The 13,073-nt window shown below is 45.3% G+C and overlaps 1 protein-coding gene across 5 annotated transcripts in view; it reads left to right on the forward strand.

Moving 5' to 3' along the window:
* cpeb3 (cytoplasmic polyadenylation element binding protein 3) overlaps positions 1-13,073 on the forward strand; it is a 41,848-nt gene that overhangs the window by 12,465 nt on the left and 16,310 nt on the right. For 3 of the 5 annotated variants that reach the window (XM_030107557.1, XM_030107553.1, XM_030107555.1), the window contains exons 4-6: positions 6,959-7,015; positions 10,142-10,165; positions 12,285-12,452. In XM_030107557.1, the coding sequence (XP_029963417.1) occupies positions 6,959-7,015; positions 10,142-10,165; positions 12,285-12,452 (249 nt within the window). The remainder of the gene's footprint in view (positions 1-6,958; positions 7,016-10,141; positions 10,166-12,284; positions 12,453-13,073) is intronic. The other 2 variants (XM_030107554.1, XM_030107556.1) reach the window with 1 other exon arrangement.

A 13,073-nucleotide genomic window follows, 5' to 3' on the forward strand; every position in this document is an offset into this window, starting at 1 on the left:
CAAAAAAAGAGATTAATTCAGGAACTGCTAACGCAAACTGTCAAATCGATGGGATTGAGCCTAAAATATGAGCAAAGTTTTGTGTTGAAGCACTCAAAGAATATTTGACTGGTCAAAATCTGCCAATAAAATGACAAACCCGGGCCTTTTTCTCACATGAAACTGTGTGGTTCGTCATTTTTAAAGCTGTTTTGAGCAAGTGTGTTATTTTGTAGTTGTAAAACCAATTTAGAATTGTGAGTTCTGCACAACTGGAGCTCACGATGAGAGCAGCAGATTGAAGATTTCCAACTTTTCTTTATGTGTTTGAGTTTTAAGTCCAACCATCACATGTTGATTTTAATATCTCTTGAAAACAGAAAAAAGAAATGTGCTTAAAGTTGTTTTCATGCCAAACATTTTACATCTAAATGCACAAATCGAGCTCTCAGCCAGGTGTACCGACTGATCCAGGTTAAGCCATCCGAGTGTGTGACACTTAAAGACTGAAGCGGTGAAACAGCTTTTGAAGCAGCATTTGCTGGAAAAGCAAGAAAAAAGCTTCTGAGATAATAGTACTAAATATGTCTTGTTAGCTTTACTTGTAATTTGGTTTCAGTCCATTGAACAACCTGATATTATGTGACCTGTCAAACCTCATCAGTCTCTCTTCACACTGTTTCCAAAACAGTAATGACCACAACCAAAGCTCGGCCGATTCCATCTCTCCTTGGCAGGTGTTAACGTGAGCATTCACACGTTTTCTGAGTGGCTCCTAAACGAAACTAGCTCTGGCTGCGCGTCCGTCTTCCCCATGCCTCCGGGTTTCTGTTCACCAGCTGTGAACCGCCAGTCAAAACTCATTAACCCAGTACGCCCAGTTCTGCATTCCCTGGCGGACGGGTACCACCCACATCCATCCCATCACACACATTTCTCACATACTTCTCATTGTGCCAGGAATAGTTGTTTTTCCTTGTGTGTTTTACGAGTCCGTGAATGTGTGTCTGTGTGTTTTCAAAGACGAGCCGCTTGTGAATTCAGGTTGATGGATCTTTTTGGTTCCCAAATGTTTTTTTCTTTTTTTTTTACTTTGATAATCCAGATTGCCTTTATTAATGGCTGACCTTTTCTCCTTTCACCTTTTTCTACTCCCGAATATAAAAAAAGTTTTTATTTAGTCAAAATCTAATTCTGACAACCTCAGAGCAAACAAGGTCTCGGTGCTCAAGCCTCAAGGGCGTCGCAGACTCAAGGTGAGGAAGCACTTTTAGTGTAGGGGAGAAGGCACAGCCGTCCAGGTTCTCTTTTTTCTCTCTCTCTCCCTTTTTTTTTTTTTTCTTTGAGCACTTGTTTTCAGAAGATCCAGCTTCAAAGAGGTCTGTGAGAGAGAGCCGCAGCGAGCCAGACACTTTATTCCCGCTGATGTTTCTAAACATCTGAACTTTCTAAAAGCTCTTTCACTCGTGGTTGAGTGGAGCTGGACTGCAGGGACATCTGAACAAACGGGCTCTTTTTGCACACACACACACACACACACACACACACACACACACACACACACACACACACACACACACACAGGTCTGCATGTAGTTTCTCAACTGGGTCAGCCAAGCTCACGTGTGGAGAACTAAGCACTCTCACATAAACATACACACACACACACCAGAGATTCTCCCCTTGGCCTGGACAAATACCACCAGTTTGACAGCAGCTGACACACACACACACACACACACACACACACACACACACACACACACAATCTAACATGCTCCCAAATTGTTGCTGACGTGTAAATCAACTGACGTTCCCTGTAAAACACGCCTCAGTCGAGCCGTCCCTCATTGTTTTCTGAGGTCAAAATAGATGTGATGAAGGCTGCGCGCACACACACACACACACACACACACACACACACACACACACACACACACACACACACACACACACACACACACACACACACACACACACAGCATCTCTTGATGCTATCGCTAACCAGTTGAGACACTACAAAGTGTTAACAAGTCCCTTTAGTCCTGGTGGAAGCCGAGTGCGGGTCCCACCCCGCCCTGTCTTTCAACACACACACACACACGCACACACACACACACACACACACACACACACACACACGCACACTCGAACACACTGCCTCAGCTGCTCTCCGCTCACATGATCCTACTCGAGCGTCAAACATGATTTGCATAGTCTGCTGTGTTTGGTGTGCGAGAGGGCGGCTGGTTGAAAGCCTCAGTTTTAAAGTGAGTTGGAGCCCCGAAGCGGCGCTGCAGGTTGTGTTTGTTCTCCTAATGAGCTGCTTTTTTCTCCCTCATTCACGAAAAAAAAAAAAAAAAAAAAAAAAAAAAAACAGCTGTTCAGAGTTTTTGGTAATTGTCCTGAGTTGCTTTCTTGCTGGGAGCTGGACGCGAGGATAGCTACCATGCTTATAACTTTTACTTTTTTTTATTTAACCTTTATTTAACCAGGTAAGACTTTAGGAGGATACAAAGTTCAGATTATTAACAATTGCTCAAGTCCCTGTCTATACAATAGCAGTCAAATAGAAATGCAGGATTTGTTGCATTTTTTTTAAACTGATATTTAACATGTTTTGAAAATCTACCGAACTCCCTCCTGAGCTGTAGCCTTGCTGCAACTACAGACAAACTATAACATATTCAATGTTAAAACTAAGGTTTTCTTGTGAAATAGAAGCCCACGTTAAAATTGAAACCAGCAGCATGTTTCAGAAACATAAGAAGTTTATCACTTTTGCCAGCAGTCTTTAATGATTCATAAAAATAGGGTTAACTTTTACTTTAATTTTGCTCAGTGAAGTCAGAGCGGCGGCCCTTTCCTTTTCTGATTAGTAACACGATATCAACATATCAGGCTGAAAATGGTAGCAGTGAGAGAGTAAACATGCGCTGTTTGACTGGTGTTGCTGAGAGCACTGGATAACACTGGATAATGGAAGAAGCGACCGTCTAAATCAGGACGTTGATTACAGGGAAGAGTCTGAGTTATGGGGAACCTTTTGCACAGACAGAGCCCAGATGTTGCACCTTCTGTTTCTTGCAAAGATGAAGTAGTTCTAAGAAGGACTCCCGAAAGAAGAATAGAGATAAGTTTTTAAGAATGCAAGTCTCTCTGGAGTTTCTTTGTTCAGAGAAGAGTCAAACTAACTTAACCTGAGGTCAAAGGTCAATATTTGGCTGGACAAAAGCTGCTTCTACAATATTCACCCCTTATACAGACATGAGATTATTTCCACCTGTACTTTAAACGCTCAGTAATGACTAGATGGAGATAAGATGATGTGTTTATTGGCTCCGTTGAAGGTTAGCTCGCACCTTGCTTTCAGTAAACTGCAACGTCAGAGTGTTACGTTTTGTTATGGTGGAAAATTCATGACTCCAGCGAGCATGACTGAGCTAATCCAGTCCAGGCAACAAAGCGTGCCTGGGCATGTTTTTGTCCATTAAAATCACAGTTTATCCAGAACTCGCAAACAATGAAATATTATTGTAAGGCCATGCTGTCTCTGTCAGGTGGCGTCAGGGTGAACCGGCTTCTGAACATCCTCTGTTGCAATAAAAAAATGTGATTTAATAGGCTTTAGATAAGACTGAGCAATAACATTTGTCTGGACTTCCTATTATAAGATCTATGCCAAAGAAAACAGCTTATTTGTAACCATTGTAAGGACGGCACAGTGGTGCAGTGGTTAACTGGGGGGTAATCTCGACTATTGTCTTTCTGTGTGGAGGTTTCATGTTCTCCCCGTTTGTGTCTGGGGGTCTGTTTACATGATGTATTTCATATTAAAACACAAAACTTTCATTGTGTTTTGGGTGTCTGTTTACATGACAACAGTCCGAGCCACAGAAAATGCAACCTATTGAGAAAAGCTTAGACGTCCTGCAAACTTGGGGAAATGCTCGGGCTTCGGAATATTTTAATTTACATTATATACAATATACATATTGGTCTCTGAGTGTGGTTTCATTGCAGTGACGACCACCAGCGCTCACCAGTTGTCCAGCATAAAAACATGAGCGAGCGAACTTCATTTTCAACCTTTGGTTGTGTTGTTTCCTGGCCTTATCTGGTTTCCTCCCACTATCTAAAGCCTTATAAGACTGTGTTACTTGTAGGTGTGACTGGTCCCTCAGGGTAAGACACACATAGGAGATAAATGGATTCATATGTGATAATGAAGTTTTACAGACTCGATGTTTCTTTTATTTGGCATGAGATGTATTCTTTTTTTACTGTCAGGGTACAGCCTGCAAACAAAGTGCACCTCCACACAGTTTGATGTGAGCTTTTTAATACATTGAAGACTCTGGTTGGTAGAGAGCAGGGTGCATGTTGTAGCTGGATGGTTAAAAGTACTTTGGCCCCTTTGTAATCGTCTCGCTGAGGGTTGTTGAGCTAGTACGAAGTGGAAGAAGTAGGTCATTCAGAGACACAAACAACTCACCAGGTTTTCCTATATAAACATCCACCCTCCTCAAGCTTTCCAGTCTTCTCTTGGCTGCCCGCAGAAGCGATGATCTCAGTGTCTATTGTCATATTTCACCCCTCTTTTTCCTGGCTGGTGAAGTTTTGGTAATTAGAGAATTGTTTTGGTGTTTTAGACGCCAGTAGCTTCTGTTGAGGCTTTCGATGGAGATGAGAAACAACATGAGTGGAGCGCAGCCACAGGTGTCGGACACAATCTGTGGTTATTGGGCATTTGGGGCGATAATGAAGATGATAATGAAGGCGGTGCCGTCACGTGCAGCTGTAATTCTGTTCTACACAGCCCGACAGAAACCAAGTATCTTTATAGTCTTTACAGTTTTACAGAGTTGTATATTTTATCATTCCACCCAGCGAACAGCCGGAGTCTCGCCACATATTTGTTGCCTTATTATCTTTACTGCTTGAGAGAATTTGTTCAAAGTGGCCACATGCTGCCATTCCAAATCATATAAACATTGATTAACTGGAGACCAAAATATTGTTCAGATTTGGCATACATGTTGCGGCGACCAAATGGTTAACTGATTACAGTTCGGTGGCCAAAGCTCAAGGACGCGCCATGTGTTCTTATTATCACCAAGCCTTTTGGATTTGGCAGATGTGAAGTCAGAGGTCATGGTAAATGGTGACAGGACTTTCTTTATGTGTGTGTATAGCTCACTTTTTGTCACTTTTGCCCGTGTTGCGCTGTTGCTCCCGGAGTGGCCACGCCGCCGTGCGGCCATCACCAGGAGGTTGAGAATAGCTCAGGCTCTTCGCAGGAAAATGTCACCGCTGTGCAGCAACTCAGGGGCCCCTCGGGCACCGCCCCTGAGCCCCTGGGGGGGAACCCAGGCACATGCCCAGAGTTATTTTAAGGAGGGCATCTATCCCCCCCCGCTGCTCCGTGTTACCCAAAATGACTCAAGTGATTGAAAGACAAGCACAGATTTTGGTGTTTGCTGTCATGTTTGCCCTGTTGTCTGCAGCTTTAATCTCAACTATTATTTTTCAGTATGCTTTTCTCTGGTTGGCTGTGTATGTCTAATGTATGGCCTGCTCTCAAGCTGTAAAGGATTCTCTGTTAAGGACACTTGTTTGGGCAGAAACCCCTGAGGTCTGATCACAGAACCAACAAATAGACCACCCACACATTTATCAATATATGATTCTGTGCAGCAGCCTCTACGGGGGTTGTTGAACTTGGACAGCAGCCGGGCTCGACCGTAGAAGAGAGGTGGGACAACAAGAGACAGTCAAACCGTGTCAGCAGAATGTTGCGTTCCCATGATCATCGGTTGGGAGAAGCGTACTGCCGTGGTGGATCCATGTGTTCAACACACACCTGGGTTGCTAACATATGCTTGAATGTTTGGGCATGTCATTTTCTGTTTGCCCCGGAGCCCCTAATGTCACCTCGATTCCAATTGGCTGAGAGGAGTGTTGAAATCCACATCTGTGGAGCTGCAGGGTGGCCGCCCCCCCACACCCCCACCTCCTTATCCTTACCCTTGAGCCTGCTGCTCTGGTTTAACTGCTAGTTCACTCTTGTTGGCAAGCAAGCAAGGACACCCCCCCACCCCCCCTTACTATCTACCTCCCGTGGCTAAATTTTGAAACTTTTGTCATGCCTTCTTGTTTGCATCACAGTAGTTTGCAACATGAAGCCGGCCCATCGCTCAAAGTCCACGTTACATGCGGGGCAACATGCACCAGCAGTAAAGCGAGATAGCCTTCACAGTTGGCCCCTCAGCCTTTAACCCCAGCACCACCGCAGTGTGAAAGTGGTGGACCAATGATAGGAAGGCTCGTGAAGTGTTTGCCAAATGTGGGAAACGCACCTTTTTGAAAACTGAAACCAAATCACTGACCGTCTTCAAAGTGCATTCTGTCTGAATTTTGGTCTTCAAGCGCCAGAAGTGAAAGTGGGCTATGTGAGATTATTGACACCTTAACTGTAAGCAATGGAAAGCTGCTGAGACTGCTTGGTGGTTTCGGTGGGCCTGATCGGAGCTTGTTGCCGTTCGGTTTTGATCCACGGGCCTCATGTTTGACACAGCGGATTTAATTTTTCAGTGAGATGTTGTAAGCAGTTCCTCCTTTAACTAAAGAGAGTAGGACAACAATGAGCGAGGTCAGGAGGTCATTCAGTTTGGCTACATGGACTCGTGTCCAACACCTGGCCGAGGAGACGCTTTGGTTGGTTTGAGCAGTTGTGTGTTTTAGAGATGTCACGACAGATGCTTTTACTTTTTTTTCCCTCCTTCCACATTGACATTTGTCTTTTTGTCCCACTTTTTCTTCATTCGATTTGTTGTTGATTTATTTCTTTTTCATCACATTTGATGTTTGATTTAAAATCAGAGTAGAATATTAAACTGATGGCTGGCTTTTTTTAATCAGCAGTTTCCATGTTTCCCTGTTTGTAAAGTAGTTTTTTTGCCTGTCTTTGTTCTTACAGGACGTATGGGCCTCAATTTTCATCATCCTGGAGCAGACCACATCATGCCACTGAACAGTAAGTCAAGTAATTATTGTGTTTTTTTTTTCTTGCTGCTGCAGCTATTTTGCCCACTGTTGTTTAAAAAAAAAAAAGTAGTCATGAATAGGCATTGATTTATTGCCCACCCCTCCCCGTGATGGACATATGCTGTGGCCACGGAGGCCCATGAGCATACGCCGGTTCCACCTGCCTAGCCTTTGCTATTGCCTGTATTCCCTGAAACCAAACGTCTCGGACGGACCTGGTGGCCCAGTGGGAAGCACAGATGCCCTGTGAACGGCCTGACCCGTTAGAGCAGATTCCCCCGCTCGGCGTGCCGCCGGCCAGCAGATGACCTGCAGCGACAGGAGCAGAACCAGGCTGGGAAATCAGCTCGTGAATCCCATGTGCTGCGGTCTGGATCAGACCGTTCAGGCCATTTTAAAGGGTCCTCAGGCGGGGTTTAGAACATGTTTTCCTGGAGTCCTGTCTCATCATGAAATGGTCCAAACCTCAGCAAAAAAAATGGAATCCGCAGAGCACCAGTTTCCTTTCTGGACGCTCTCAGGGAGCCTGCAGGGTATGGAAACGGATAAACGGAGCGGTTGTCCGACATTTTTCACTGAAGCCGTTTCTTCTGTCACATCCTGACGACGCTGGCGCCCCGTTCTCATTTTGTTCCTTTCATCGGCCGTGTCCTCGGAGAACGCGGCTCGGATTGATGTTAAACTGTTGTGTCGTGGGATTACGCTTAGGGAAGCACAGATCTGTCCAGATCTTCCGAGTCTGTCGGTGCCGCCTCTCTCCGTCGTAGCCTGTGATGCTCAAAGACAGCGAAGCTTTGGTTTCAAGCATTAAAGAGTTTTCACTCGGTGCTTCTACTTCATTGCTTCCTATTAGCTTGAGGCTTCAGGAAACCTGGTGTTGGGGCTTGAAGGGAAACAGAAAGTGGGGAGAGTAGTAAGTCCTTCCAGATTTTTTGCTGATGTTCACTTGACAGCTTGGTAAAAGCATCTTCAAGGCTTCATTTTGATTTCAGAAAAGTTTCACCTTTACATGGAAACTCCTTGAAAATGCCAAAGATAAAGTATGTACAGTGTTCTATTTATGTTCTGGGTGACAATCAGCTATAAAACTACTAAATCCCAGGAGAATCTGTGCTGAGAGTCATGACACTCTGAAGGCAAAGGTATTCTGAACCCCTCACTTTTCACCTTCTCCCTCTCCCTCGTGGCTCACAGAGCCATCGGACGGTCTCCCAGCTTCTTCTTGACTTAGCCCCAGTTGCTAGGTGACTTTGTTTCTTCCGTGGCCAGCCGGCGAGAGGGCAAAGCTGCACAGAGGCCGCTCAGGTCCTTCGGATTGAGAGGGACAGATCTTTTTTTAATGAAAACATAGCGAGGGAGAAGAGGCTCTGAGACAATATATTCCCAGAGACGAGTCACTCAATGGCGGCACCACAATGCAAAGGCCCATATTGGATTTTGAGGTGAGGAGTCTGCTTTATGGAGCTGTGAGGACCAGGAGAGTCCGCTCGGCGCTCGCTTTCCCCTCCTGCTGTTCCCTGGCATTTTTACTGTCTTAAACCAGTTTTTACCTCCACTGTGGTTTCAATTCACAGCACAGCGAGATACAAATTGAAAACATTCAAGAAATGAGCTGTTTCCATATAAACTATAAGCTACTGACCTAAAAAAAAAAAAACAGCAATCCAAGCACAATAGGAATCATTTACAGTGTTTGCACGCTCAACTTTTATTGGGAGCAATTTGTTGTTCACTGTCTTTCTGAAGGACAGATTCTGAAGATTAAGATTAAATTCACAATACCTTGACGAAAAGACAGCCTGCACCACCAAGTGACCTCCATCCACAGCGGTGTAAAAGCCCCAGCAGCCCAAATCACCAAAAGTCTCATTTTCTTTCCCAAAGCGTTCGACCTGTAGAGTTCAGTTTCACTCTGGACTCATACATGTTTGCCACTCTTTCTCACCTCAGCTGTGAACACAAGCGGAGCCATGTTGATGGGCCTGGTCGAGGCAATAGCTGGGGTTGCCATAACCTCCTCTGGGACCCTCATGTTGACATAGATGGGTGATCTTCTTAAATACACAGAAACCGTCAACCCTCATAGAGATCTGTTTGTAATGCTAACACCTTTACGAGGCTGTGCGTTCAGTCTGGCTGGAGCAGAGTGTGCTGCCATGCTCTCTAAGTAGAGCTGAAATTGAAATATTATATTTTTGGAGAATATGACCACGTTTGCAGAAAATATGACTGCAAGTCTGAGAACTACTAACAGACATGTCTTGTCTTCTTTAGTTAACTTCTCTCCGAGCGAAGGCAGGTGAAATGATTGTTTCCGTAAGAATATAATCCAGCTCTGAGAGTCGGCATGTGACCAGATGAGGGAAACAGGTTATCACAGCTCTGTTGTTTTTCCCCTTAGTTCAGCCGTGACCCCCCCCCCCCCCCCCCCCCCCCCCATCCCCTCCCCCGTCTCCTCTCTGCTTTCTTTTCCTCCCTCGTCCTGCGAGCCCTGTCGGTCCACTCCTCTTATCCTGTGAGAAGTTTCCACTCACGCCTGGCCCGCCATACCTGACCCGGCAGCTGCTGCTTAATATTTCACCGGGGCCGTGATAATGACTAACCTGCTCTACCCCCGGCCTTGCGTGCGCGCCGCTTTATGACCTCATTTGCGAATATTCACAGAAGATTAGCAGGAACTCTCGAGCGGTTTGCCGGGTTCATTAAATCCAGATTACGATCTCCGCCGACTGGGCGTCGCATTCTGATGCTAAATATCTCGGCCGTCCGCGGCGCTCACAGCTTCACCTATCGCCCTTCACATTCCCCCCCCCCACCTCCACCGCCACCACCACCACCACCAGCATCTGCACGGCTCTGCGGCCGGGGCAGGTGCAGGAGGTTTACCGTGGGCCGCTGCCAGGCTGTAATCATCACTCCGGTGGCGTCGCCGAAGCCTTTTAGGTGTGGTTTCCACTGTTGTCTTAGAGATGTTCCTGGTGTGGTTTATTTCCACACAAAAAAAACCCATGTCTCTGTATCTTTTTCCTTTCCTTGTTCCTGCCCCAACCTTCTGTCTCTCCTTGTGCCCCCCCTTCCCCTCCCCTCCCCGTCTCTTCACTGTGCTGACAAGCAGCCCGGAGCTATGGCCGCAGAAGAGGTAACGTGTGGCATTTTCTCTGGGGTTCTGCTTGCCATGCCGGCTTGTGTCTGTTTCTTCCCGTCTCTGTCCGAGGCTGAGGGTTTGTGGGTGGGAGCTGGAGCTGGAGCTGGGGGTGGGGGGGGGTCTTCGAGTGTTGTGGCGCTCTCTCTGCTTTTCATCTGTGTTGTGATTGGATGAAGTCATGTTAATTTGAAATGAAATCAAGCAATCTCCATGTTGTGCATCGACTGAGGGAAGGCGAAACACTCAAACATCCAATCAGTCCGTGTAATTTTTGGTTTGCTTAATGGTGACGGGGGGGGGGGGGTGAATTCAGGGTGGCGATTTTCTTTTCTCTCTATTCGAAGTCTGTCTTCTTCCTGTGATGTGTGCAAAGCGAATGACTGAATTACTCCATGTGAAATGAGAGCCTCAAACTTTATATTCCACATAGATATGGATGAATAATGCCCACATACCCAACAACCCGTGTGCACAATTTTCTGCATGTATGTTGCTTAATTTTTCAGTTACTGGGTGAAATGTGGCTAACATCCATCCATCCATCCATCCATGCCTCTAAATGCGTATGGTTGATATAGAAGGGAAGGCAACTTCTAGATCACTCATGAATAACATACACTTGTTTAATTTGGTTGAGAAATCTGAGTGTTTGATGAAAATTTAGGCTAATTTTTGAGGGGTGTCTCCAATAATGCGTGCCTAATAATCTGCTCTGAATTTCTCGTTAAGCCACTGAGGGCAAAATATTCAAAACACAGCAAAGAGTGAACAACAACTTCACAATAATGCAGTTTATTGAATACTTTCAAGATCATTTTCCTCAGAATGGAACAGATTTTACGTCTGAAGTGTCTGATGGAACCACCGAAGAACCACCAACTGCACAAAATGGGAAAAAAGAAAAGAAAAACCTGACATCTGAGCAGGGGAATACACTTCTGAGCGATCGAAGTGGAAACTTCCCAGTGCAAAAGTGGGAAGTTTCTGAGATCTCATAGGAACCAATAGGGCGTCACTGATCCATAAGGTGTCTGCGCTCCTAGTTTTTTTTTTATTATGCAATAATATAACTGCTTCCTGGGCTTCCTTTTCGTGAAGATGGTGAACGTGTAGATTAAAAATCTTGATTTATAAAATTGTGCTCCAATATTAGAAAAGCTTGTGATCTGCACAAGGAAGAAACTTTTTAAATCCATCATAAAGCACATAATTGTGTACACAACTCTTTGGTACTTTGATTACACAAGACATTAAGTAAATAGGAGCTGGAGAATCAAAGAAAGGTCCTGTTCAGTCAACGTGGAATGGCCCTGTCATACAAATTAAGGATGCTAAAAAAAAAAAAAAAAGTAGCAGCTGTGCAAACAAGCAGACAGAATCTAGATTAAGTGCTTGTTATATTTGATAAAAGGGAGATGGAGTAAAGCGCCACCAAATCAAACAGTGAGCTTCCAGGATTGATCCTCAGGGTTTCCTGACAGTCTGCTGACTCAGAAGTCATTCATCATCCTGAAAGCGAAGACGGGCGCTCCGAACGCCGCGGCTCGCTTCCGACTTTGACGTGATTTTTCACTAATTCTGTCTTTCCTCCAGCGAGGAGGGAGGCTGCTGCTGTGTGTGTGTGTGACTTTTGCTCGGTCAGTGCAGCAGTGTGGCAGGAACTAACACCTCCCAAAAAAACAAAAGATCAAATATCCCTTCGCTGATACAAGTATGAGTTCTAGAAGAAGATCGCAAACTTTTGGACAGCTATTTCAAACCTAATCTTTTTCTTTTACTTATAAATTAGTTTTGCAGTCAGAAAAAAAAAGTGGAAAAATGAATGGCGGACTGTGAATGTGGATCCACATGTTTATGTGACACATGAGAGTCGGAGCAGATGTGTTTGGTGAAGAAAGAAAGCAGCCTGCAGACAGACTGTAGTCAGAATTACAACGGTAATCTCCCAAATTTAAACTGCTGCTGCCAGTCTAAGTGTTTCCATATGTGCTTCATTCACTGTCTCTCCCTCCCTCCCTCTTTTTTTTTTTTTTTTGCCTTCACACTCTCGTACCTCTGTTCCTCCTGCTGTCCTGTCTTCCACCCTTCCTCCTCCTCCTCCTCCTCTTCCCAGGTCGTTCCTGCCTTTTCCCCTTTGAGGACGGCTTCCTCGACGACGGCCACGGCGACCCCTCCTTGACCCCGGGCCTGAACTCGCCCACCCGCTGTCAGAACGGAGAGAGGATGGAGCGCTACTCCCGGAAGGTCTTCGTCGGAGGCCTTCCCCCGGACATCGATGAAGGTAGAGGAAGACCGCAGAGGACGGTGTTTTCGGCAGTGTTCATGAGTGCAGTGGTTTCATCAGACTTACCTGCTTGTGACACAGTGTTCAGTTCAGTTTTTATTTCTGTCCCCGTCGGGCAATTCGTGTTTTATAGTATAAAACTTAAAGAACGCTTATGCAACATTTAAATATCCAAGAGGGAGGGGTGGTACAGTGAGCTGAGACATAAGTAGCAGCTAAATAGAGAAATACTCTAAAATAGGTTGTCTAAAACAGCCTGTCAGCTATAAAATGTGAGATCGATAAAGTACTTTCAGTGCGTATTAGAAGTTCCTGCCTACCTGTGAGAAGCTACAAGATATGGAATCAGCTTGGACTCCTTCTGCCCCGTCCTGAATTCAGAAGGGAAACGGCTTCGGGGACGAAGGGCCGTTTTTATCTGCCGACGACTCAAAGATCACAGATGTTTTTTTGTTTTTTTTGTTTTTTTTTTGCGGGGGGGGGGTTCATTATTTCCAGACATTTCTCCTGATTCTTTGAACGTCACTGATCACACAGAGCATCCAGCTCACCATTTGAAATATGAATTTCATGTTTTGATTAGCCTGAGATATGTGCACTGTGTGCTTCTTGTCAACA

The sequence above is a fragment of the Salarias fasciatus genome, chromosome 13 (genome assembly GCF_902148845.1).
Source record: "Salarias fasciatus chromosome 13, fSalaFa1.1, whole genome shotgun sequence".
Classification (NCBI taxonomy): domain Eukaryota; kingdom Metazoa; phylum Chordata; class Actinopteri; order Blenniiformes; family Blenniidae; genus Salarias; species Salarias fasciatus.